This window comes from Chionomys nivalis, chromosome 18 (genome assembly GCF_950005125.1).
Source record: "Chionomys nivalis chromosome 18, mChiNiv1.1, whole genome shotgun sequence".
Classification (NCBI taxonomy): Eukaryota; Metazoa; Chordata; class Mammalia; order Rodentia; family Cricetidae; genus Chionomys; species Chionomys nivalis.
The window spans coordinates 9,833,653-9,859,323 of NC_080103.1; the positions used below are offsets into that span (position 1 = coordinate 9,833,653).

The following is a 25,671-nucleotide window of genomic DNA, read 5'->3' on the forward strand; positions in this document are numbered from 1 at the left end:
CCTGAGGAAGCTGATGTGTTATTCCCTCTCTGCATCGAAGGATCAGGAAGTTTGTGCTCTCTGCGTGGCTGAGAAGTTTTTCACCTACTAGTACCGGACTGGGGTAAGGAGGGAAACAGGTGCCCTCCAAAAATAGAGTGCGAACTGCAGCCTACGTCCCACTGCAGCCCCGGAGCAACGCCAGGTAAGGAACAGAAAATAACACTTCTTAACGTCCAACAAGCTGCTCAGTATTTTACTTTAGAGAGAAAGGGTGGTTTTTAGTTATGTATTGTTGCTCGCCATGTCTTCAGATAGGGTAATTTTAACTAATAAGTGTTCACGGGGAGATGATAAATTCCTCAAAGAAAATTGTCACCATTCCCATGAGGATGAAAAGTTTCTTGGGTTGGTTTTGTAAATAACCCCGATTCAATGCCAAATAAAATTAGTACCCAAAGACATTATTCCGTGTTCTGTTCCTTCTTTTCTTTCCACCGAAAATTATATTTGAAATGGACCCTTTTACGAATTATTTGTAAGATACTTGGTGCATATCTCTATTTTTAATTATCACAGTCCTGAGTATCCATTTTAATGAGTATATATTTATTGAACAGTTACAACGTTAAAGATATTGTACTAGTTGCTATGGAGAATATAATAGAGATATTGTCAAGATGACAATATCCCAGCCCTCAAGAAGTTTAAATTAACATAAGCCATAACGAAAGAGAGACTATAATAAATATTTAAAGGGAGTAAGTATAAATAAATTTCTGTTGGAGTAGAGCTGAGAGAGAAATCAGTTCTAAGCTTGGGCCGTATGCATAATGGAGAGATATTCACCTTAAGGCCTCTCAGTGAGTCCTTGTAGGCTTTCAAAGGCTGGGCAACATTTAGGGAGGAAAGGAAAAGGGAGAGAACCCCAGAATAGCAAGGATCAGAGGCAGAAAAAAAACAAGACACCCTGAGAAAAATGTTATAGAGTAGAACTAGGCACAGCCATAGCACCTATTAAATATTCTTTTGATCTCAAGAATGTATAATTGCTGATATTAAGTACTTATTTTTAATGATAAATATTAACGTTTCTATTTGTATAAAATATGCTAACTTTAAGCTTTATTGCAGGTGATTTGGAATGTAATACTGAATTTAAAAAGGTGTATGCTCTGATTTTTTTTTCCTATTGCTGGGAATGGCACTTAGGACCTTGTACATTCTAACACATGCGATAACACTGAGTCACATTCCAGTCCCTTTTTTTTTTTTTTTTGAGAATTCGATAATCTTTTAACAGTCTTGCTGAGTTTTTTGTTTTTTGTTTTTTGTTTTTTTTTTTTGGTTGTTGTAGCTATTTGTGTATTCACAAGATAGCCAGATACCAGATAGAAAAAGGATGTTAAATTACTATACTTGATATTCACTTAAGTGTTATACTCTAGTGATTTCCAAAATGAATTCATGAAATGAGTTGTTATGATAGAAGAAAGCAAACATGGCTAGAGATTGGACTTAGTGGTTAAGAGCACATGTTCTTAGAAAGGACCCGAGTTTGAGTCCCAGCACCACTTCCTCAGGCACCAAGCATGCATGCAGTACACAGACATACATGCAGGCAAAAAACTTAAAATAAATCTTTAAAAGAAAATATTAAAACATAGGCATAGAGAGATGACTAAGTGGGTAAAGGCAATTGCTGCACAAGCCAAGAGACCTGAGTTAATCTGCAGAACCTGTGTAAAGGTAGGAGCGAGGGCTCCAAAAAGTTGTCCTCTGACTTCCACGTGTGAAAATGGCACCCTACCCACAAATATTATGCACAAAATAATTTTAAAAATTAAAATGTGGGGTTTTGTTATCTATATTCTTGTATATGTTTCACAGTGTGCCATTAACTGTTTATAGAAATTATAAATGATATGTATTCAGGGCCACATGCTCATGAGGTTTTGTTATTCCATTGTGTTAACTTGGGGACCCATTTTAGGAAAGAGGAGTAATAGTGGTAAAAATTCCGTCTTGGGTTATAAGTGAACTAATCTCCCTGAAAAGATGGCCATTTCTGATGGGCTTTTAAATTACTGGTGATCACTTTCATTACTTTTTGGAATTTAAGCTGTTATGCTTTGAAAAAGAGAGCATGTTATTCAGTGTTTCTATTTACTACCTCATTCTGTGTTTGCACTTCTATATTTTCCCAGATGTATAGTGTCTCTGTGTGTGTGTATGTATGTGTGTGTGTGTCTTCTGTGGACTTATATTTATTTACTAAAACACACACAGATTTTTCACATCTCTCCATAAACAAGGTGAGAATGACCACATTAACTCACCGGACCCGTCGAACTGAAGTCAGTAAGAGCTCTGAAAAGAAAGTAGAAAGTGAGGAAGACACTAATCAAGAAAGGAGTCCAGATAATGAAGACCCTGGAGACTCTAAGGATATCCGCCTCACTCTTATGGAAGAAGTATTGCTCTTGGGACTAAAAGATAAAGAGGTAATGACATTAGCCAAGTTTAGCTCAAAGACACAAATCTTAGAATGTTTTAGGAAGTAAACTCCACCCACATTGGAATTGGAGGAACATGGGAAAGAATATCTACAAAGGGGGCTGAAGAGATGGCTCAGCGGTTAAGAGCACTGGCTACTCTGACAGAGGTCCTGAGTTCAATTCCCAGCAACCACATGGTGCCTCAGAACCATCTGGAATGAGATCTGATGCCCTCTTCAGGTGTGCAGGCATGCATGTAGACAGAACACCGTATACATAATAAATAATAAAAAAAAATTTTAAAAAGAATATCTACAAAGTAAAATCCAGAAATATAATTATTTGAAGTATAATTTAATTGCAAAATTATGAAGAACAGAGATGGATAAGATAGTGTTAGTACTTGTAGTTTTTCAGCTCGGTTTTATGATAGAGTAATGATTTCTTATTAAAGTGAGAAAGAGACCCATTCTTTCTTAAGCCTGGAAAAGAAGTCTTTTGTTGTTGTTTCTAAATAGGGTTTTTCTGTGTATACTTGGCTGTCCTGGAACTTGCTCTATAGATTAGGCTGGCTTCGAACTCAGAGATCTGCCTGCCTCGGCCTCTGCCTCCTGAGTGCTGGGAGTTAAAGGCGTGCACCCCTACCGCCTGTCTACGAATCTTAAAAGACAAAAACAACAGCAGGTTGTGGTAGCACACACTTGTAAGCCCAGTACTAAGGAGATAAGGGCAAGAGCATTCCATAATTCAAGGCCAGCCTGATCTACCTAATTAGTTATAGGCTAATCAGGGCTATGTACAAGACACTATCTCAAAATTAAACAAGCAAATTAAAAACAAGGAATATTTGTGACTATCTGTTTTATAAATGATGACTGAGTTTCTTAAAGTAGAAATAATATTTTTCAGCCCAGGATTGATGGTATACCTCTATAATTTCAGCACTGGGGAGGTGGAGGCAAGAGGATCAGGAGTTCAAGGTTATCTCACCCACACTGAGTTCAAGGATAACTTGAGGTACTTGATAGTTTGAAACCTCGTCTCAAATATGAAAGGGGATCCACCTGTAGTGTGCACACCTTTACCCCAGCACTTAAGAGACTGAGGGCCTCTGTGAGTTCGAGGCCAGCCTGGTCTGAAGATCCAGTTCCAAGACATCCAAGGCTACAGAGAAATTCTGTCTCAGAAAAAAAAAATACCCATAAGAGAAGTGAACCTATTAATTTTAACTTGGTGATAATTTTTTTTTAATTTTTCAATTAGTTTGTGTGAGTTGTATGTATATTGTTTGTGTGTACACATGAGTATGTGTGCATTCCTCAGTGTACATGTGGAGGTCAGAGAACAATTTATGAAAGTTGGTTCTCTTATCCTCTGATGATATCTTTGTTTACATTTATTCAGAGTGTGTGTGGTTATCTCCTCCACTATGTGGGTCCCAGGGATGAAATCTAAGTTGTCAGACTTCGTGGTAAGCACCTTTACCTACTGAACCATCTCACTACCCCTTCTGGTGACAATTTCACTTCAGAGTCAAGTGTGGTTGCTCACACCTATAATTTCAGCACATGGGAAGCTAAGGCAGGGCTACATAGCAAGACCCTATCTCAGTTAACCAAAACTTGGGTAGGAATGCAGGTCAGTTGATAAAGTGCTTGCTTAGTATGCGGGAAGCCCTTGGTTTGACCCTAAGTACTGCAATCCCAGAGCACACAAGAAGTGGAGTAAGGAGGATCAGAAATTTAGGATTGTCCTCGTCTCCAGAGGGAGTCTGAGGTCGGCACATGTTACATGAGACCTGTCTCAAAAATTTTTTTGTAATGAAAATTTTTTAAAAATTAAAAGTCTAATTTTTAGGTCACTACCTGCTTTTTCCTTTTGGTTTCCTGGTTGTGTAGAATGAACCCTGAGTCTTACTCATTATGAATAGTGCAGGTATATTAGAAGGGCTCATTTGCCTTGGTGTGTGCACTTTACATGGGCCATTAAAGAAGAAGAACTTTGTCTTGTTCATTATTATATCCAGCTTTAAAATCCAAGGAAATGAGCCAGAGAGCAAAGTCCTATTTTGACAGTAGGAGAATAAAGCTTAAGCTGCTTCCTTAGAGCCTCTCCTGGGTCCTCCTCCCAGTCCTGTTTTTTTTGTTTTTTTGTTTGTTTTGTTTGCTTTTTTTTTGTTTTTCGAGATGGAGAGTTTCTCTGTAGCTTTGGAGCTTGTCCTGGAACTAGCTCTTATAGACCAGGCTGGCCTTGAACTCACAGAGATCCACCTGCCTCTACCCCAGATTGCTGGGATTAAAGATGTGTGCCACCACCGCCTGGCTCCTCCCAGTTCTAAAATACATACTGTTTTAAAATACATGATACCAAATTAAGATAAAGCCACCTACCACTTAATATTGGGCCTTTGACTATACCCACTAAGCCTATAAATTTACTGTGAGCCTTTTATCTCCATCATAGCTTGATTAGCTTCAGTGTTTTTTAATGCTTTGTACCTTTTCTTCCTTGATCCTGCAAAGAATTCTCTCTTTATGAGAGTCAAAGCAAATTGATTATGTGGCAATTTATTGGTGGAGTTTACATAATTTGTTCTAAGGAGCTTGAACACAAATATCACACAAACACATAAGTATTTAAAGATTTATTTTTTGTGTATGAGTATTTGTCTGCATATATGTCTATCACCGTATGTCTGCAGTACCTGCAGAGGCCAGAAGGCGGCACCGGATCCCCTGGAACTGGAATTACAGATGATTAGCTGCCATATGGGTGCTGGGAGTCAAACCCAGTTTCTCTGTAAAAACCAGTTCTCACTAGGCCGCAGTGACACACACCTTTAATCCCGGTACTCGGAAAGCAGAGACGGGCAGATCTCTGTGAGTTCAAGGCCAGCCTGGTCTACAAAGCAAGTTTCAGCACAAGCTCCAAAGCTACAGAGAAACCCTGTCTCAAAAAAAAAAAAAAAAAAGACTTCAGAATTTCCTTCCTAATAGTGCCACTCAAGGTGGGTCTTCACAGGTGATTCTAGATTATGTCAAATTGACAATCAAAATCATACAAGAGCTAGTTCCAGGACAGGCTCTAAAACCACAGAGAAACCCTGTCTCGAAAAACTAAAAAAAAAAATAAAAAACCCAATAATCAGGGATGGAGGGATGGCTCAGCAGTTTAGAGCACATACTGCTTTTCCAGGTGACTTGAGTTTTGTTCTGAGCATCCTCATTGGGGAACTCATAGCAGAGTTCGGCATCAAGGCCTGTAGTACCAGCTGTCTGCATGTTAAAGGCCAGCCTGTTTTACATAGTGAGTTCGGGCCAAACAGGAGTTACATAGCCAAACCCTCTATCAGAATTTAAAAAAAGAAAAGAAAAGAATCCTGCTTTAAAGTAGAGAGGATTGAATTATGTTACCTTCCCAGCACATTCAACTTTATTATAAGCATTTTATAAAATTTGGAGTGAGGGTTAAAAATATTTTTTTAACTTTTAATTTATGTATATGGGTGTTTTGCTTGCATATTATGTTTTTGTACCAAGTATGTGCAGTGCCTGTGGAGGCCAGAAGAGAGTGTTGGATCCCTGGAGACTGGAGTTACAAGTGTTTGAATCACCATGTGGGTGCTGGGAATCGACCTCAGGTTCTTTCAACTACTGAGCCATCTATCTCTCCAGCCCCAGTTGGATTTGGGTTTTTTAAATGGTCTCACTGTCTTGGAAATCACCATACAGCTCAGGGCAGCCTCTGTTGTGTGGGGTTGTTTCTGAGACAACTTATAGCAGAGGCTGATCTTGATCTCTGTAGCCATGGTGACCTTGATCATTCTGCCCCCAGTCTTTAGTGCTGGGGTTGTAGATGAGCAGCACCTCCATCCTTAGCTGGGTGCCTGGTTTTCAATGATGCTTTAGTTTTTGGCTTTTTTTTCCTTTTCTTCCTCATTAACATTTGCCACCCTCAACTGCCAATTCTTTAAGATAGGTAACATTCATGGTTGTTTCAAGGTGTGTCTTCCAGGATGTTTGACTAAGGAAGGGCACTTTGAATACTTGACTAATTGAAAATTCCGCGTTAAGTGTTGACTCTTTGTATGAATGGACTCCTATTGGTCAGGCTTTTTACAGTAGCAAAATTATCATACATATGTATAGTCTTTAACTAAAATGTTTCTCTTAGGAGTTTGTTTAGAAACACACTGACAAAAGAATATTACCTTTCTTTTCATCTTTTTTTTTTAAAGACAGGTTTTCGGTTTTCGTTTATACCAGTCTGGTCTCAAAATCACAGGGTAGATGACCTTGACTTTCCAGTCCTCCTGCTCCTACTTCGCCAGCACTAGAATTACAAGCAAGAACCTGAATCCAGTTTGTTTTTGTTTTTTTATGCAGTGCTGGGACTCAAACCCAAGCTTCTTGCATGCTAGACAACAGCCTGCCAACTAAAATCCATGCCGAGCACTCCGTTTTTCTTTTTTGGTATACAAACATATGTTAAATTATAAAAAAATTACTCACTAAACTATTTATAATAGTCACCTGAAGGAGATTTCTTTTTTATTTTCTTTTTGCAGGGGGTGATCAAGACAGGGTTTTTCTGTGTAGCTCTCTAGCTGTCTGGTTGGCCTGGAACTCACAATATAGAGCAGGCTGGTCTCTAACTTAGAGATCTCTCTGTCTCTGTCTTCCAAATTCCGGGATTAAAGTTCTGGGCCACCATACTTAGTTTAGGCTTTTACTTTTTAAATCATATGTTTTAATGTGGGCTTTTTCTTTTTAAAAATTACCTAATTTTCAGTACAAAACAAAATTACTACCCAAAGATCTCATTCTGACCAGGTATTGTGTTATATGCCTGTAATTTCAGCACTCAGTAGTTAGAGGTAGTGGGATAGTTGTCCATTGCAGCCTGTTCTGAATGATAAATACAAGGGTAGCCTGGGCTGCAAGTGAGCCCGTCTCAACCCTTCACCCCAAACAGTAGTTCTCCTGTCAGGTGTCCTAGGATGGTCCCCAACTGGTACTGAGGCAGTGTGCAATTCCCTTTCTTTCTCAGAAGCCCCAAAATATTTTCTTTTTTCTTCCTCATATTTGTAGCTATTTTAGTGATTCAGTGGTGACCTTTGTGTTTGGTGGTTCTTTTTGCTCGGGCATACCAAAACATTGGCCTTTTAACACAGATTCTTTGATATGGGTAGTTTGAGATTTCACCAATCTATATATATGAAGAGAAAAGAGCCTTGGAAATGTAAGGAACGATATTTTCCTTTCACCCAGGCTCCTCTACATCTGCTTATGACACAAATGTACTCTCTTCTAAGATTTTACCCTAGTAAATGATAGGATGAACTGTATTGTCATCTGTGGTCCTTATTGATGGGACATATGCCTGACCCTTTTTCTTTTCCTCACTCATTATCTTTTCTAAATTGATGTTACAGTTCCATGAATTTTTTTTTGTTGTTGTTGTTTTGTTTTTCGAGACAGAGTTTCTCCATAGCTTTTGATTCCTGTCCTGGAACTAGCTCTTGTAGACCAGGCTGGCCTCGAACTCCCAGAGATCCGCCTGCCTCTGCCTCCTGAGTGCTGGGATTAAAGGCGTGCGCCACCACCGCCTGGCAGGTGCTTTTAATTTTTAAACTAAATATGTTTTTACACCTTTTTCTAATGCATATTAATGAGTTTAATGACTCATTTGGAGAGTTTTACATGTTTTGAGATGCTATGATGGGAAAGAGTTATATTTAAAGAGTTCTTACGAGCCTAGAGTATAACTCAGTTGGTAAGAGTCCTTGCTGAGTGTTCACAAAGCCCCGAGTCCAATCACCAGTAAATAGTGGTGCATACCTATAATCCAGCATTCTAGAGTAGAAACCTCAACTATAGTGAATTCAGGGTTAACCTGGACTGTCTCAAAACAGACAAAAAAATCTACATCCTGGTTGCACTGTGTCCTTATTTACGGTGTTTCTCTTCTGTAATTCTATTGGCAATCTGAATTGTCCTTGGAACAGAAGCTACGTGTGGCAAGGAAGAAATGGACACGGAAAACTTCCCTCCAGTTAATTCTAGTCACGATGTTTGCACACCTGTTAGGGTTATATATGCTGTGCCTGAATCAACCGTCTGTTCTGAAGTAAATTATTGTTTAACAATCTAAGTGAGTAGCTAAATTGTATAAAAATCAAATATTAAGCTGAAAAGTACTCTATACCCTCCTTACAGAGGAATCAAGTGTGTCCCTGGGGTGGGCATGGCTTGGGCAGGAGAGGAAAGTAACCCCTGTCTTGGGTCAAATATCTCAGGCAGAGATATCTTATGAATGTTTATGACTTTAGCTAAGGTTTTTGCAAGCTAACGTATTTGCTTACTTGCTTTTTTACTACTTTAGATTTTTTTGACACATCATCTCATGTAGCCCAGGCTGGCCTTCAATTCCTGATCTTTCCATTTTCCAAGTATGTGTGCCACCATGCTCAGCCCTAACAAACACTTCTTGAATTCATAATTTTATGATTGAAAGTTTGTGCCTTAGGTTTCATCCCTACCTTTATGGGAAAAATAATTTATTGAGCAGATAATATCATAAAGGATGTCATTCCTTCTGTCTGTCTGTCTGTCTCTCTCTGTCTCTGTCTGTCTGTCTGTCTCTCTCTCTCCCTGTATCTCTTTCTGTCTCTCTCGCATCAGGCCTGGCTTTGTACTCATAGAGATTCACTTAAGTGCTAGGATTAAAGGCATACATCACCATGTCCAGCAAAGACATTCTCTTAAGGTACAGTAAGAACAAACAGGCTAATCATGATATAATGGAGGTTAGAAAAGGAGTGTGTGTGTAGGCACACTCAGGTAAGGGACGTAACCCAGATGATGGAATGTAGAGAGAAACGACATTAGAAGAATGTTACACAGAAGATGTGATATCCTGATCTGTATAGCATGACCCTTTCTTTCTTTTTTTTTTTTTAAAGATTTATTTATTTATTATGTATACAACATTCTGCCTTGACGTATGCCCGCACGCCAGAGGAGGGAGCCAGATCTCAGTACAGATGGTTGTGAGCCACCATGTGGTTGCTGGGAATTGAACTCAGGACCTCTGGAAGAGCAACCAGTGCTCTTAACCTCTGAGCCATCTCTCCAGCCCCTAGCATGACCCTTTCAAGGGGGGAAAAGTCAATTGATAAATATAAATAAAATTGTTAAAAATATATAGCAAAATGTTGGGTTAGAGAGATGGCTCAGCAATTAAGAGCACTGACTGCTCTTCCAGAGGATCTGGGTTCAATTCCCAGCACCCACGTGGTGGCTCACAACCAGGAGATCCAGCACCCTCTTATGGCCTCTGTGGGCAGCAGGCATGCACATAGTACCCAGACATACATATAAGAAAACCACTCACATACATAAATAAATGAATATAAAGAAAAACACTTAAAATAATTGATGATGGCTAAAATATAATGATACAGAAGAGAGAGCAGCTGTTGGTAAGAATGAAGCCTTGACAGGATCCTCAGGACTATAAAAACTGCATAAAGTTAGTATGGTGGCTCCTGCCTCTGGACATTGACGCAGAAGAAACTTTTTTTTTTTTTTTGAGACAGAATTTCTCTTGTAGGTAAGATTAAAGGTGTGTACCGTCATGCCCGGCATAGGAAGAAACTTTTAGGCTACATAGTTTGAGGCCAGCCTAAGTTGCATTAGACCCTGTCTCAAATATAACTAAGTAGGTGCTAGAGACATAGTTCAGCCATTAAGAGGACTTGTGGCTCTTGCAGAGGACTCAGGTTTGGTTCTCAGTACCCACCTCCCAAGCATCCATAGCTCCAGTTCCAGAAGGTCTGATGCCCTCTTCTGACTTGTGTAGGCACTAGGTATGCACATAGTATACACACATATAAACAAGCAAAACACTAAGACACATAAATAAATCTTTGCTTATTTTGAGGGGTTTGTTCATTTATGATTTTTATTTTATGTACATTGGTGTTTTGCCTGCGTATATATCTGTCGTGAGGGTGTCAGATCCTCTAGAACTGGAGTTTCAGACAGCTGTGAGCTGCCATGTGGGTGCTGGAAATTGAACTCTGGGAGAGCAGCCAGTGTTCTTTTTTTTTTTTAATATTTATTTATTTATTGTGTATACAATATTCTGTCTGTGTGCATGTCTGCAGGCCAGAAGAGGGCACCAGACCTCTTTAAAGATGGTTGTGAGCCACCATGTGGTTGCTGGGAATTGAACTCAGGACCTTTGGAAGAGCGGGCAATGCTCTTAACCACTGAGCCATCTCTCCAGCCCCCGCAGCCAGTGTTCTTAACTGCTGAGCCATCTCCACAACCCCATTTTTGGTTGATGATTTTGTTTGGTTTTTCGAGACAGGGTTTCTTTATAGAATAGTCCTGGCTGTCCTGGAACTAGCTCTGTAGATCAGATTGGCCTCAAATTCACAGAGATCTGCCTGCCTCTGACTCCTGAGTGCTGGAATTAAAGGTGTGCATCACACTACCTGACATACATAAATAAATCTTTAAATAAATAAAAACCAAATAAAGAAGTAGAGGCTAGAGAGGAGACTAGCCAGCAGCCTTTTGGGTTGATTTAGACTCAATCCTGAAAACTGAGTAGAGCCATTCAAAGATATCTAGACCTAGGACAGTTTGCCAGGTAGCTGATGCTAGCCTCAGACTTGCTATATAGCTGAGAGATGACCTTGAATGACTGACCTTCCTGCTTTCAATTCTCAAATTCTGGGGTTACAGTCATGTGCCACCATGCCCAGCTTTGAAAGTTTTAAAATGAGGATTAGCAAGATAGTTTAACAGGTAAAAGCACTTGCTACCAAGCCTGCTGCTTTGAATTTGATCCCGGGGTTCCCACATGGAGGAGAGGTGATTCTGAGAGTTGTTCTCTTCATAGGCATTATAGTATGTGCATGTGTATATTCTCACACATACAAATATAGTTCTTTGTATATTTATTTTGGTGTAAGAGGTACAGCAGTCAAAAGACAACCTTTGGGAGTTGATTCTCCTTCCACCGCATGGGTTGTGGAGCTGGAATTCAAATCATCTGGCTTGGCAACAAGCACTCGCTCCAACCTGCTGAGCCTCTCGCCAGCCACTGAGCAGTTTATAATGATTAGGTCCTTCAATGCTAACCATAACTCCTCGATCAAAGCCTTCGGGATTATTTGCCTTTTATTTGGAAGTTCAAAGCCTGACCCTACCCAGCTTGGATCTCAGAATTTTTCTTTAAAACTTTGAGTTAAATAATCTCAGCACCAGGAAATAGAAACAAAATTAGGAGTTCAAAGCCAACCTCTGTTACATAAAACTCATCTCAATAAACAGCAGCAGCAGCAACAAAAACAAAGCCCTTGAACTTGATCTCCATAAATGTATCTGAGATCTCTGTTATTTATAGTGAAGAATAGGAGTTGGATGGTTTTCTTGAAGAAATTAAACCTACCCTTTAATCCCCAGCTCAGGGCCTGTAGCCTCAGCCTTTCTGTGCTCTGACGCCTGTGTGACTTAGAGAACTGTCATACAAACTAAACTTTTATCGGTGTTTAATAAGCCTGTCTCTTCTATTCTTTCAGTTCAGCTTTTATTTAAGTTTTCAGCTAGATTCTTGGCTCCTTTATGTAGTAGCTGTCTTACATCTTCGTGTATTCCCTGTATCTCCCAGAAAAGATAACTAACATGTATTTTTGTAGTTCATGCCCTGTGCTCAACCCCTTCCTCAAATAGTTCATTTTATTGAGTCCTCACAACAATTTATAAAAATAGGTATTAGTGTCCCCATTTTACCTATAAAGACATTGAATTTCAGAAAGGTCAAGTAACATACCCAGGGCCTTTAACTAATTGATGGTTTGTCCAGTGTCTGCATCAGAATAGTTTGTTCAGATGGAGATGTAGCTTAAAATGTACACAGCCCTGAGTTCAGTCACAGTGTACATGCACACACACAAAGGGACAGGGAAAGTTTGCAAGTAATGCAAAACTAGATGTTGTGGGATATTTGTATACTATGTGAAATGTATTTGCTGTGATTGATGTAGTAAAAAGATGAACAGCCAATAGCTAGGCAGGAGGTATAGACAGGATTTCCAGGGAAAGAAAGGAAAAGGAGGAGAATCTAGGTACACAGGATGCCAAGATACATGGAGAGGAAACAGGAGGTGCAAGATGAAAGAGAGGTAACACCGTGTAATAGAACGTAGATGAATATAAATGAGTTAGGGCTGGAGAAGATGGCTTAGAGACTGAGCACACTGGCTGCTCTTCCAGAGGTCCTGAGTTCAATTCCTAGCAACCACATGGTGGCTCACAGCCGTCTGTAATGAGATCTAGTGCCCTCTTCAGGCATGCAGACATACATAGAGGCAGAATGGTATGTGCATAATAAATAAATAAATCTTTAATATATATATATAAATGGATTAATTTGTTATACTAGTTAGGAACAAGCCTAAACTACAGGCCAAGCGTTCATCATTAAACAAAGTCTCCGTGTCATTATTTGGAAGCTGGCTGGTGGGCAGAGAAAGACTCGTCACACTTAGATCTCTAGGAAGAGCAACAACAAAACAATATGTTGTAATAGGAGCGGCGCCCCCGGCACCCGGCCGCCCGCATGGCTTATGCCCCGAAATAATTACACGGAAACTGTATTCTTTTAAACACTGCTTCGCCCATTAGTTCTAGCCTCCTATTGGCTAGCTCTTACATATTGATCTAACCCATTTCTGATATTCTGTGTAGCCCCACGAGGTGGCTTACCAGGGAGATCTTAACCTGCGTCTGTCTGGAGTGGGACAATCATGGCGACTCCCTGACTCGGCTTCTTTCTCCCAGCATTCTGTCTGTTTACTCCACCCACCTAAGGGCTGGCCTATAAATGGGCCAAGGCAGTTTATTTATTAAATGAAAGTAACTCCTCCATCAACAATAGATGTAGCTTGTGCTTTCATTTCTACCTTTCCTGTGTACTGCTCTGCAGTTCAGGGCATCTTGCAAACCTTTTCAGCCAAAACTCCTGCCATGAAGATGGTTCAGTGTGGAAAAGCAATTTAGTACCAATCCATGTGATCCTCAGGACCCACATGGTGAAAGGAGAGAACCAGCTCCTGAAAGTTGTCCTTAGACCTCTGCATGTACATACCTCACCCTATAAATAGATAAATAAATGTAAGAAAAATATTTATTTCAAACCAGAGCTCTTCTCAATTGAAATCAAAGTTTAACATACCAATTGTTGTAGAAATATCAAGTCATAGAAACTCACTAAATAACTCAAAAGTCAGACAAAAAAAAATAGTATGTTGGGTGTTTAGATTAAGGCAATTGATGAACTAGTTCAACAGAGAAAGGCGCTTGCTGCCAAGTCTAATCCCCAGAGCCTACATAGTGGAAGGTGAGAACTAACTCCCAAATTGTCCTTTGACCTCTGTAGACTCACCATGGTTCTAATGTAGAATAAACAAAGATAAATATAATAAAAATTAGATTTCAGTGACTAATGAAATATTCTGGTGGTTTAGGGTTGGAGCCCAGTCGTAGAGCACTTCTTAGTATTTGTAAGGCCCTGTGTTCAGTCCCAAGCACTGCTCAAACAGCAACACAACATGCCCTCATCTTATTCTGTACCTTGCTTTGAGTTCATGCAGTATGATGTGAAAGGAATCAAAAATATCACACCTCGCCGGGTGGTGGTGGCGCACGCCTTTAATCCCAGCACTTGGGAGGCAGAGGCAGGTGGATCTCTGGGAGTTCGAGGCCAGCCTGGTCTACAAGAGCTAGTTCCAGGACAGGCACCAAAGCTACAGAGAAACCCTGTCTCGAAGAAAAAAAAAAAATCCCACCTTATTCTTAAGGTACTGGCTGAAAGTCAGTATTACTTTCAGAATATTCTTTGTTTTCTTTTCTCCCTCCTAGGGCTACACATCTTTCTGGAATGATTGTATATCCTCTGGGCTTCGAGGAGGCATCTTGATAGAGCTGGCCATGCGGGGTCGAATCTATCTGGAACCTCCCACCATGCGTAAGAAGCGACTCCTAGACAGAAAGGTACAATATCCTCTGAATTGTGGAGAGTCAAATACCAACAGTACATTTTGAAAGAATAAGAATATTTGAGGGCTGAAGAGATGGTTTATTTTAGCATTTTTGTTCTTGCAGAGGAACCAGGTTTGGTTCCCAACACCCACATGGCAGCTAATAACTATCTCTAACTCCAATTCTAGGGATCTTAGCCTGTTCTGGCCTCCACAGGCAGTGTATACACTCGTACATCTGTGGTGCACAGAGTACATACATATAGGCAAAACATTCATATACATAAAAGAAAATTTGAATACTTAGATAAGATAAACACTGGCTCAGCTGTCTCATTGTCTAGTTGATTTAGTTATGTAATTTATTCAATCTTATTTTTCTGTACAATAGTGTGAAGGTGTCAGATACCCTGGAACTGGAGTTTTGGACTTTTGTGAGCTGTCATGTGGGTGCTGGGAATTTAACCTGGGTCCTCTGGAAGAGCATCCAGTGCTGTCAACCGCTGAGCCATTTCTCCAGCACCGATTTAGTTATCTTATAGGGGAAAAAAATTAGATATGCTTAGTGAATCAAAGAAACCTGGTTTTGTCTTTTTTTTTTAAAGATTTATTTATCTATTATGTATACAGTGTTCTGGCTGCATGTATGCCTGCAGACCAGAAGGGAACACCAGATCTCATTACAGATGTGAGCAATCATGTGGTTGCCAGGAATTGAACTCAGGACCTCTGGAAGAGCAGGCTGTGCTCTTAACCACTGAGCCATCTCTCCAGCCCAGTTTTGTCTTTTTCTAACATGGAAAAGTCACATTTAGGATACTGTTGATTATCTTTCTCTCTCTATGTATGAAATAAAATATTATGTAGATTGAGGAAATCATGACGGCATTTGGCCTTTACTTCTCCATTCCTAATAACCAAGTATCAGTTTGTGTCCTGTCAGGTAATTTTTTCTTTCTTTTTGTTTTTTGGTAAAGATTTATGTGTTTATTATATATACAGTGTTCTGTCTATATGTATCAGATCTCATTACAGAAGGTTTATTATATATACAGTGTTCTGTCTGTAATGTATCAGATCTCATTACAGAAGGTTTCGAGCCACCAGGTGGTTGCTGGGAATTGAACTCAGGTCCTCTGGAAGAGCAGCCAGTGCTCTTAACCTCTGAGCCATCTCTCCAGCCTGATTTTTCTAGCTTTTTGGAAATGCCATTTACTTCTTTAGCTGTGTCTATTACCTCCAGGAAATTCACTTCCAAATTTGTACACATTTCTTTAGCTTTAGCTTCCAGGAACATACTAATTATTGGCTAGACATTTCAACTTGGCTATCCCAAAGAAATCAAAAGCCAGGCTTGATAACATTCACCCAAATTGCCGGGCGGTGGTGGCGCACGCCTTTAATCCCAGCACTTGGGAGGCAGAGGCAGGCGGATCTCTGAGTTCGAGACCAGCCTGGTCTACAAGAGCTAGTTCCAGGACAGGCTCCAAAGCCACAGAGAAACCCTGTCTCGAAAAACCAAAAAAAAAAATTAACTTACTTTTCTGAACTTCCTGCCTTTATTAGTGGTTTCACAAGGAGGTTTTCCAAACTCAGAAAGATACTATGGAATGTTTTGTCCATTTTATTTATAGCATTTACTACTAGGTCCCACTTCAAATGTAATTTTATCTTTCTACTATGAAGTCATACTACATATTAAACTCTTCCATGACATGGGCAGTATATTCTGCTTCCTCCCACCTTTTAACCAGCAATGTGTATATTGTACACTGAAGGCTTTTTCATCTGAGTAAACAGTGTTCTCTGTTTCTTTAAGGTCCTGCTAAAGTCAGACAACCCAACAGGTGATGTTTTGCTGGATGAAACTCTCAAACACATCAAAGCAACTGAGCCAACAGAAACTGTCCAGACATGGATAGAACTACTCACTGGTGAGATGGCTAAAAATAATGCCCAAATCCCACCCTTGGTCATCTTAGCCTACTCGTAAGGTTAGAGGGAAAGTAGAGAAGTGCAGCATGCTAGGTATGGTAAGTGGTTAACTAGCACCTACAGCTTTCCAAGCACATGCTTATCATCCGCAGTCCTACAGAACCTTATATAGCCCAGGCTTGCCTTGAACTTGCTGTGCAGCCAAGGATGACCTAGAACTCTTGATCCTCTATCCATCAAGTACCAAGTATGGGACAAGCATGTGCTGTCACATTCAGCCTATGAGAACTCTTCACAGTTTTATTTTGTGGGCTCTCACTATATAAACTGAGGTGGCCTAGGACTCTGAATCCTCCTGCTTTAGTGTCTCTGCTACTGAAAATATAGGTAGATACAGCTTAACCGTGTGCTTCACTAGGTGGCTGGGAATTTTGAGCCCCAAACTCAAAAAGATATGCCTCCCAAATGCTGGGACAGAAGGTGTGAGGTATGCACCACCTTATCCAGACAAGGAACTTTTTTTGAGACAGCATCTCATACGTCCCAGGTTGGCCTCGAACTTGCTATGTAGCCAAGGATGCCTTGAAGTTCTAATCATATTGCCTTCACCTCCCAAGCGCAGGGATTATAGGCATAAACCATCACCCTAGTTCATGAGGTGCTAAGAATCAAATCCAGGACTTCAAGGATGCCAGGCAGCACTTGACCAACTGAGCTTTATCCCCAGACCTTTCCAAGAAATGTTGTATTTATATATTTTTATGCATTGTGTGTATGTGGACTGACTTGTGAGAGTGCACATGTAGAGATCAAAGGACAGCTCTTTAGAATTAGTTCTCTCCTTCCATCTTTATTTGGTCTCCCAGTATTAACTCAAATTGTTAGGTGTTTTTACCTGCCAAACTATTTTACCAACCCTTTTTTAAAATAAGCATTTTTTAAAGTTTATTAAACTTTTTAAAAAATCTCTATTAGCCAAGAATGGTGGTATATACCTATAACCCTAGCATTTGTATAGCACAATTAATTTAAACCCAGAGACACAAATTGTGGTTCAACCTGAAGATCAGAAAAGCAAAGCAGCCAACCACTGGCTCTTACCTCTGCCTCAGTCCAAAATGACAATCCTGCCTTCAGGAATCTCAGAATGAGACTGTGTGTGAGAGCTGTCTCCTCCCATTTATAATCCTCTCTAGTGCTGGGATTAAAGACTTTTACCACCCGGTTTCTATGGCAAACTACTGTGGCTCCTGAGATTATAGGTATGTGTCTCTAAAGCTTACTAGTGTGGCTGTTTTACCCTCTGATCTTCAGGCAGGCTTTATTTATTAAAATACAAATGAAATGCCACTACACACTTGTGAGGCTGAGGCAGAATTACTGATAGTTCAAGGCCAATCTAGGCTACATTTGAAAACACCATTTCAAAAACACCAAAAAATGAGTTCAATTCCCAGTACCCTCCCCCAAAAAACATGTACATAAGAAACTAAAGTACAACTTGGGAGTCTGCAGAGATGGTTCAATGGTTAGAAAGACTACTGCTGTCAAAGAGGATGCAGGTTCAGATACTGAACCCCTGTAACTTTAGCTCCAAAGAATCTGATGCCCTCTCTGGTCCCTTTGGAAGTGCACATGCCCACAAGAGCGCACATACAAACACACACACACGTGCATACTATAAATTTTTTTAGGTAAAAAAAAATTAAGCCAGCTGTGGTAGCAAAGGTTCATAATTCTACCATGTGGGAGGCTAAGGCAGAGAGGTTCAAGATAAGCCTGGTGTTGATAGTAAAACCTTATCTCAAAATAAAATAATAGTTATTGAGATGACAACTAGGACATTGACATAGATAAAATCTTTCTATCTTGACTTTCCCAGAATTGTCTGCTTTTACAGCTAATATTTCAAGAATTTGTGTACATTTGTTTGGCCATTTAGCTGATGGATATTTGAGTTTGCTGCTGGGACCTAGGCTACTATAAACATTTGTGAACAATTTAAATCTTTTTTCAGTTTGGTATGCATGCCTTTAATCTCAGCACTCAGAAGGCAGAGGTAGGCAGATCTCTATGAAGACCAGCCTGGTCTACATAGTGAGTTCCAGGAAAGCTAGGGCTGTTATACAGAGAAACCCTGTCATGGAAAAAAGAAATTTTCTTGCTGTGTTTTTTATGCATGTAAATGCCCGTCCCCCAGCCCCACTACTGTAATGCACATGTGGGGGTTAGGGGACAACTCTGAGGAGGTGCTTCTCCTTTTACCAGCTGGGTCAGGGGATTGAACTGAGGTAGTCAGGCTTAGTTGGCAAGTGCCCCATTTGTACAACCTTCTGAAACTGTGTCTCAAAAAATAAAAATAAAAAAATTAAGTAATTCCTGATGTGGTGGCACACTTTCAATCCTAGTACTCAGGAGGTGGAGACAGGTGTGTTTCAGAACAGCTAGGTCTACATAGAGAGACGTTGTGAAAAGAAGAGAAGAGAAGGCCAGGCGGTGGTGGCGCACGCCTTTAATCCCAGCACTCGGGAGGCAGAGACAGGCGGATCTCTGTGAGTTCGAGACCAGCCTGGTCTACAAGAGCTAGTTCCAGGACAGGCTCCAAAACCACAGAGAAACCCTGTCTCAAAAAACCAAAAAAAAAAAAAGAAGAGAAAAGAAAAGAAGGCTTTTGGCTGACAGTTTTGTCAGTCAGTGCTTTGAAATAATCATTTTACTTTTCTGTTCTTCTGACTAAGTCAGCTGTTGACCTCACTACAGCTTTGATGTGACAAGTCATTTTTCTCAAGCTGTCTTCCTAGACTGCTTCTTAGTGCCTGGCCTTAGATATTGTTCTCTCTACATGTATCCTGTGTGGGGTTCATTGAGCTCAAAATGTATAGGCAAGTGTTTTTTTTATGAAATGTGGGATTTAGTATTCTGCTTTTTTTTTTCTCTCCCCTTTTTTCCATCATCTTTCTCTCTATACTTTTACACGTGTACGTCCTAAGTGCACCTCACATTTCTCTGAAGCTCTCTCCAGACAATGTAACCTCATTTTGTATTGTTGAACAAGATTTCACATAGTCTGGGGTAGCCTCAGACTTACTCTGTGTCAGGAGATAACCATAAACTCCTGATTCTTTTACCCAGGAGCTGGAGTTACAGGTGTTCTTCACAATGCCCACCTCAAACTACATAATCTCTATTGTTTCAACGACTGCTGATTCTTTTGCTAGCTCAGTTTTGTTGAACTTTTAAATAAATTTTTTATTTTGCTTATTTTTCTCCCAAACTCCAGAATTTCTGTATGGTTTATATAGCTTTCAATATCATTGTTGAGATTGTTTTTCTAATTTTTATTTTAATTATGAGTTTGTGTCTGTATGTGTGTGGAAATAGTCATGTGAGTGCCAATGCCTACAAAGGCCAAAGGAGAGTATAGCTGTTGTTATAGGCAGTCATGAGCCACTTGACACGGTGCTGGGATCCTCTGCAAGAGTAGTATGCATTTAGCCAAGTGGTGGTGGCGTGTAGTGATGAGGCGAGCAGGCCTGCTTTTTGTCCCGCCCGGTTACCGCCCAGCTAGCTTTACACCCTAAATAACAACACACAAATTGTATTCATTTAAACACTGCCTGGCCCATTAGTTCTAGACTCCTATTGGCTAACTCTCACATCTTGATTAACCCATTTCTAATAATCTGTGTACCACCACAAAGTGGTGGCTTACCGAGAAGATTCTAACCACCCTCCATCTTGGGTAGGAGAAGCATGGTGTCTGACTCACTTCCCTTCTTCCCAGCATTCTGTCTTGTCTATTCCACCCACCTATGTTCTGACCTATCAGGCCGAGCAGTTTCTTTATTAATTAACCAATGAAAGCAACACATAGAAAGAAGACCCACCTACATCAGTTGTGCACGCCTTTAATCCCAGCACTCAGGAGGCAGAGGCAGGCGGATCTCTGTGAGTTCGAGGCCAGCCTGGTCTACAAGAGCTAGTTCCAGGACAGGCTCCAAAGCTTCAGAGAAACCCTGTCTCAAAAAAAAAAAAGAAGAAGGAGAAGAAGGAGAAGAAGAAGAAGAAGAAGAAGAAGAGGAGGAGGAGGAGGAGGAGGAGGAGGAGGAGGAGGAGGAGGAGGAGGAGGAGGAAGACGACGACTTTATTTTGGTGAAAGTTTTGACAGGATACTGTAAACAGAAACTGTACTTTTGTTTTCCTGCTGTCCAGACCCGAATAATCACACAAAAACTATATTAATTACAACACTGTTTGGCCTATGGCTCAGGCATATTTCTAGCTATCCCTTATATCTTAAATTAACCCATTTCTATTAGTCTATGTATTGCCATGTAGCCATGGCATTACCTCATTTTTTAATTTTTTACATGTCTTGTTTCCTCAATGACTGTCTAGCTGCTCCTTGACTCCGCCTACTCTCTATATATCTCTGAATTTCACCTGGCTTTACTCTGCTAAGCCATTTGCTGAAACAGCTGTATTCATCAACCAATAAAAGCAACATGTATACAGAAGGTTACATCCCACATCAGGATACTACTGTCCATCCTAGCAGGGGAGGCATAGCATTGGGAGTGGGAGGCAGGAAGCAGAGAGATGAATGCTGGTGTGCAAAAGACTTTCCTTTGTCTCCTTTTATTCAGACCAGGTACACATCCAGTGTCTAGGGATGGGTGTCTCATTTTCAGCTAAACCTCTTGGATATGCCCTTACAGACATGCCAGAGGTATGCCTTCTAGGCAATTTCTTTTTATTGTTACTAAAGTTTTATTTATATAGTTGGTATGTGGGGTATGCACAAGAATGTACCACTTACACATCTGGAGGTCAGAAGACAACTTATAGGAGTCAGTTTTCTCCCACTATTCAGGTCAGAGTCCATACTCAGATTGTCCAGCTTGACAGCAAACACCTTGACCCACTGAGCCATCTCAATGGTCACCCCTTATTATTAGTGTGTGTGTGTGTGCGCGTGTGTGCACATGCTAACATGCTACTTACTCATGGGCAGGTGAGAGGACAGCTTTCAGTAGTTAATTCTTTCCTTCCACCATAGGTTTCAGGGGTCAGCCACAGGTCACCAGACTCTCACAGCAAACACTTTTTACCTACTGCACCTTCTGGCCAGCCCTCTCCTGGGATTCTGCATCAAGTCAGCAATGAAGAGTAACCATTGAGTGTTTGCCTACATGTTGATTAATACACTACATGTGTGAAGAGCCTGTAGAAGTGAAAAGAAGGCTTTGAACTTTGATATTTTCTCTCAGCATCCTGGCAATTGTTCTGCACCAAAATGTCCACGGTTTTCAACACATTTAGATTTAGGATTCTTTACACTTGATGAAGTGGACATCTCAGGTACAGCTATGGAACCCTTCCTTCAGGCTTTTAGTCCGCTTCTAGTGTGTAATACCCTGTTGTTAGTGGAGTAGCAGCCTCTCATCCTCTTGGCTTTCATTTTCTAGTCAGTGACCTCTACTCTTTTTTTTTTTTTGGTTTTTCGAGACAGGGTTTCTCTGTGGTTTTGTTTTTTTGTTTTTTTTTGTTTTTTTTTTTTTTTTGATTTTTCGAGACAGGGTTTCTCTGTGGCTTTGGAGCCTGTCCTGGAACTAGCTCTTGTAGACCAGGCTGGTCTCGAACTCACAGAGATCCGCCTGCCTCTGCCTCCCGAGTGCTGGGATTAAAGGCGTGCGCCACCACCGCCCGGCGTCCTCTACTCTTCAAAGAAGCTAGAATGGGGCAGTTTGAGCTCCAATTGCCAGTCCACGACTCCTGGATAGACCTTCCACCTGATAAATAGAAGGGGATCTTAGTCCTCTCAATTATATTTTATTTTTAAATATGAAATGCTTCATAAATTTACGTGTCACCCCTGCTCAGTGGCCATGCTAATCTTCTCTGTATCATTCCAATTTTAGTATATGAGCTGCCAAAGCAAACACAGTCTTTTCAGTTTTACCAACCCAGCTAGAACACATGTGATATGGAAGAGAAGTCATCCCGGAAAAACTGATATCTTGAAGAGAATGGCAAAAAAAAAAAAAAAAAAAAAAAAAAACAAGAATAAATGCTAGAGAGAGAGCCTAATCAGTAAACTATTTGTGTTGCAAACATAAGGACTTGAGCTTGATCCCCAGAACAGAGAGAGAGAGAGAGAGAGAGAGAGAGAGAGAATATGAATAATCTAGGCCAGATATCTGCATTTATGATCCCAGTGGGGAGGCTAGCTTGATGACCAGCCAAACCAACCAGCCTTCTTGGCAAGCTCCAGGCACATGAGAGACCCTGCCTGAAAGAAAGAGGGTAAGGTAGGGCTGGATGACCCTTGAGGCTATTCTCTAACATCCATGTTCACACACATCCAAAGTGTTTATCCAGAAATGATTAACAACATCACAGAGACTTATATATGAACTGAAATAAGGGGTCGGAGAGATGGCTCAATGGTTAAGAGTGCTTCCTGCTCTTCCAGAGGACCTGAGTTCAGTTCCCAGAACCCAGTGGCTCACAACCATCTCTAACTCAGTTCCAGGATATTCAACACCTTCTGTTGACCTCTATGGACACCTGCATATATACATAAATACAAATAATAACAACAAAAAAAATTTATGACAAAAATAAAAAATCTGGAAGACTGTCAAAATGGTTTTATCAAGTAAAGGTACTTGCTGCCAAGTTTCACAACCTGCATTTGATCCCTAGAAGCTACAAGGTGGAAGGAGAAAACCAGTTCTGACCTCCACACACACGCCATAGCACACATGCTGTGAGTACTAGCATGGAAATCCCTGATAGGTGTTCTCACACGCGCACACACACACGTGTGAGGACAACTTTTGAGAGTTGTTTAATGTAAAATATAGTTGGAGTCAAAACCAACACATAAGGCACAAAGTACGGCTTGAAAAAGAGTTGACATTGTTCCCTCATGGATGGAAATTGTGCTTTTAAATTTTAAACACAGTTCAAATAACAAACTGGGTCTTTCTATTTGTTTTCCTCTGTTTCTCAAAGGTGAGACGTGGAACCCCTTCAAATTACAGTACCAGCTTAGAAATGTGCGAGAGCGGATTGCCAAAAACCTAGTAGAGAAGGGCATTCTCACCACAGAGAAGCAGAACTTCCTGCTGTTCGACATGACCACTCACCCAGTGACCAATACAACAGAGAAACAGCGACTAGTGAAAAAACTTCAAGACAGTGTGCTAGAACGGTGGGTAAACGACCCTCAGCGCATGGACAGGCGAACACTGGCACTCCTGGTTCTGGCCCATTCCTCTGATGTGCTAGAGAATGTCTTCTCCTGTCTGACAGATGACAAGTATGATGTGGCAATGAATCGAACCAAGGACCTTGTAGAACTGGACCCCGAAGTGGAAGGGACAAAGCATAACGCCACAGAGATGATCTGGGCTGTGCTGGCAGCCTTCAACAAATCCTAGAGCCAGCAGGCTGCTGACTTCAGAGACCCCATCACTGAGCTTTGTGTAATAAGATATTGTCATCATTATTTCCTCTATTTTGACTTGGGGAGGACAACCTCAGGGCCTCTTCATGGGCCATGAGCATTCTAAGCAGATTGTTTTCTCCTCATACTGCATTCCACATCCGAATGAAAGGGGTGAGCTCACATGCATCCAATAAATATCTCCTATTTCTGGTTTTATTTTTAACCAGTGTACTTTTGGATCAACAGGAGTATCTGCATGGGGAATAGAGCTTTCCAGCAACAAAATGTGAAGATGAAGAGTAAACTGTACATTCATTCTTTTCACCCTTATTTTTTCACTCCATTTTTTCTCCCTTATCACATTTTCTCAGCCTTTATCTTTCTGACACTGGTACACAATGATACTTACTGACATCACTGTCTCTTTAAATGAAGGGCAGTAAAAGAAATAAGACTAATTTTTGAAGCAAATGGTCCCTGAGATTGTACCTCCTGCCTGTGATTTTTCTCGTCTTTATCTAATGAAAACACTCCAAATTTGATGACCTGACTCCCATAGTTCTAGAAGCAGAAATGTATTCCATGATCTATTTTAGCACTATCTTTCCTACTTCCACAATCATTAAAACAAAGTCTGAATTTAAAAAGCAATGTGCCTCAGTCACCTCTTTCATGCAGCCAGTATTAGAACTTAAAGGAAAGGGAGGCAACAGAAAAATTCTCATCTTTGAAGTCGGGTGTTGGGGGACACACTTGGGAGCTGGTGGCAGAAGGATCTGGAGCTGATGATCAGCCTTAGCTAGTGTAGTAAGTTCAGGGCTATATGAGACTATCTCTCACTCAAAAATTAAAGTCTTTTCTTCTTTTAGCATGTGTCTCTACTATGATTAAATTAAAGGAATTATAAGTTTCAGTTCCCAGATAACAACACAAGGTAGCCAAACTCCATATCTTCATAATCACTGTTTTTATTTCCTGTATTAATAGATAAACTTCCTATATTTAAGGACTTTGACAATAATTCAGTCTATATTTAATCTACAAATACCCTCCAAATTGTGTCTTCTTTCAACACAGCCATCATTGTAGCCAAATCTCTTGAAATGTTTTTGCTTCAGTAGTAAGGGTGAAGAGAGACTTTGTTAGAAGAGATGCTATTTAGATGGGTAGTTGAGTGTCAATGGCAACTGATACAAAGCCTAGGTTTAGGGGCTTTGAAGAGGCCAGCACTGGCTTGTGTTGATTTCAAGCTCCCTGTTGACTGCTGGTGAGAAACAGGCTGCCACACAGCCAATAGAGGTGACTCGAACTCATACCAAATCCTCATATTCAGAAGTAAATTGCTCTAACTTCATCTCCTCCCTGAACCTACCTAGATCCAGGAAAGTTTTCTAATTCATTTTTATTGTTTTCATTTCATGTGTCTCTTAGATGAGATACAAGTTGTAATTTGAGAAGCAAGTAGAGTCTTAGTCTGGCTCTCTATAGAAGTGCAAAGCCAGCCCATGTGATATCTAGCAGCTTAGCTTGTCTTCCAATTGGAACAATTCAACATGAATTGAAACCAGGTTTTCCTGTGGAAAACTTCAGCCTGATTGGGGAATAGAAGTTGAGTGCTTTCCTGCGGCTCTCTGTGTTTATTTTTATATGTCCATAAAATGAGGGTGTCTTCACTTGAAATCTGTGTAATGTTCACTGCCAAACACTCATGTAGTGTATAATTGCCATCACATTTCTGTATAATAAAG

The 25,671-nt window shown here is 40.5% G+C and overlaps 1 protein-coding gene and 1 non-coding gene across 4 annotated transcripts; one reads left to right on the forward strand and one right to left on the reverse strand.

Moving 5' to 3' along the window:
* Nucleotides 1-25,671, forward strand: Golph3l (golgi phosphoprotein 3 like). Of its 3 annotated transcripts, none has more exons than XM_057794258.1 (5): nucleotides 1-184; nucleotides 2,269-2,483; nucleotides 14,414-14,545; nucleotides 16,352-16,466; nucleotides 23,488-25,670. In XM_057794258.1, the coding sequence occupies exons 2-5, from the start codon at nucleotides 2,301-2,303 to the stop codon at nucleotides 23,913-23,915; spliced, it is 858 nt and encodes a 285-aa protein (XP_057650241.1). In that variant the 5' UTR covers nucleotides 1-184; nucleotides 2,269-2,300; the 3' UTR covers nucleotides 23,916-25,670. The 3 variants fall into 3 exon arrangements, with proteins under 3 accessions (XP_057650241.1, XP_057650240.1, XP_057650242.1); XM_057794257.1 differs by having other exon boundaries at nucleotides 2,295-2,483; XM_057794259.1 differs by lacking the exon at nucleotides 2,269-2,483 and having other exon boundaries at nucleotides 23,488-25,671.
* LOC130890291 (U6 spliceosomal RNA) lies at nucleotides 22,306-22,412 on the reverse strand. Its single transcript, XR_009058728.1, has one exon. It is a non-coding gene; the product is annotated as a U6 spliceosomal RNA (small nuclear RNA).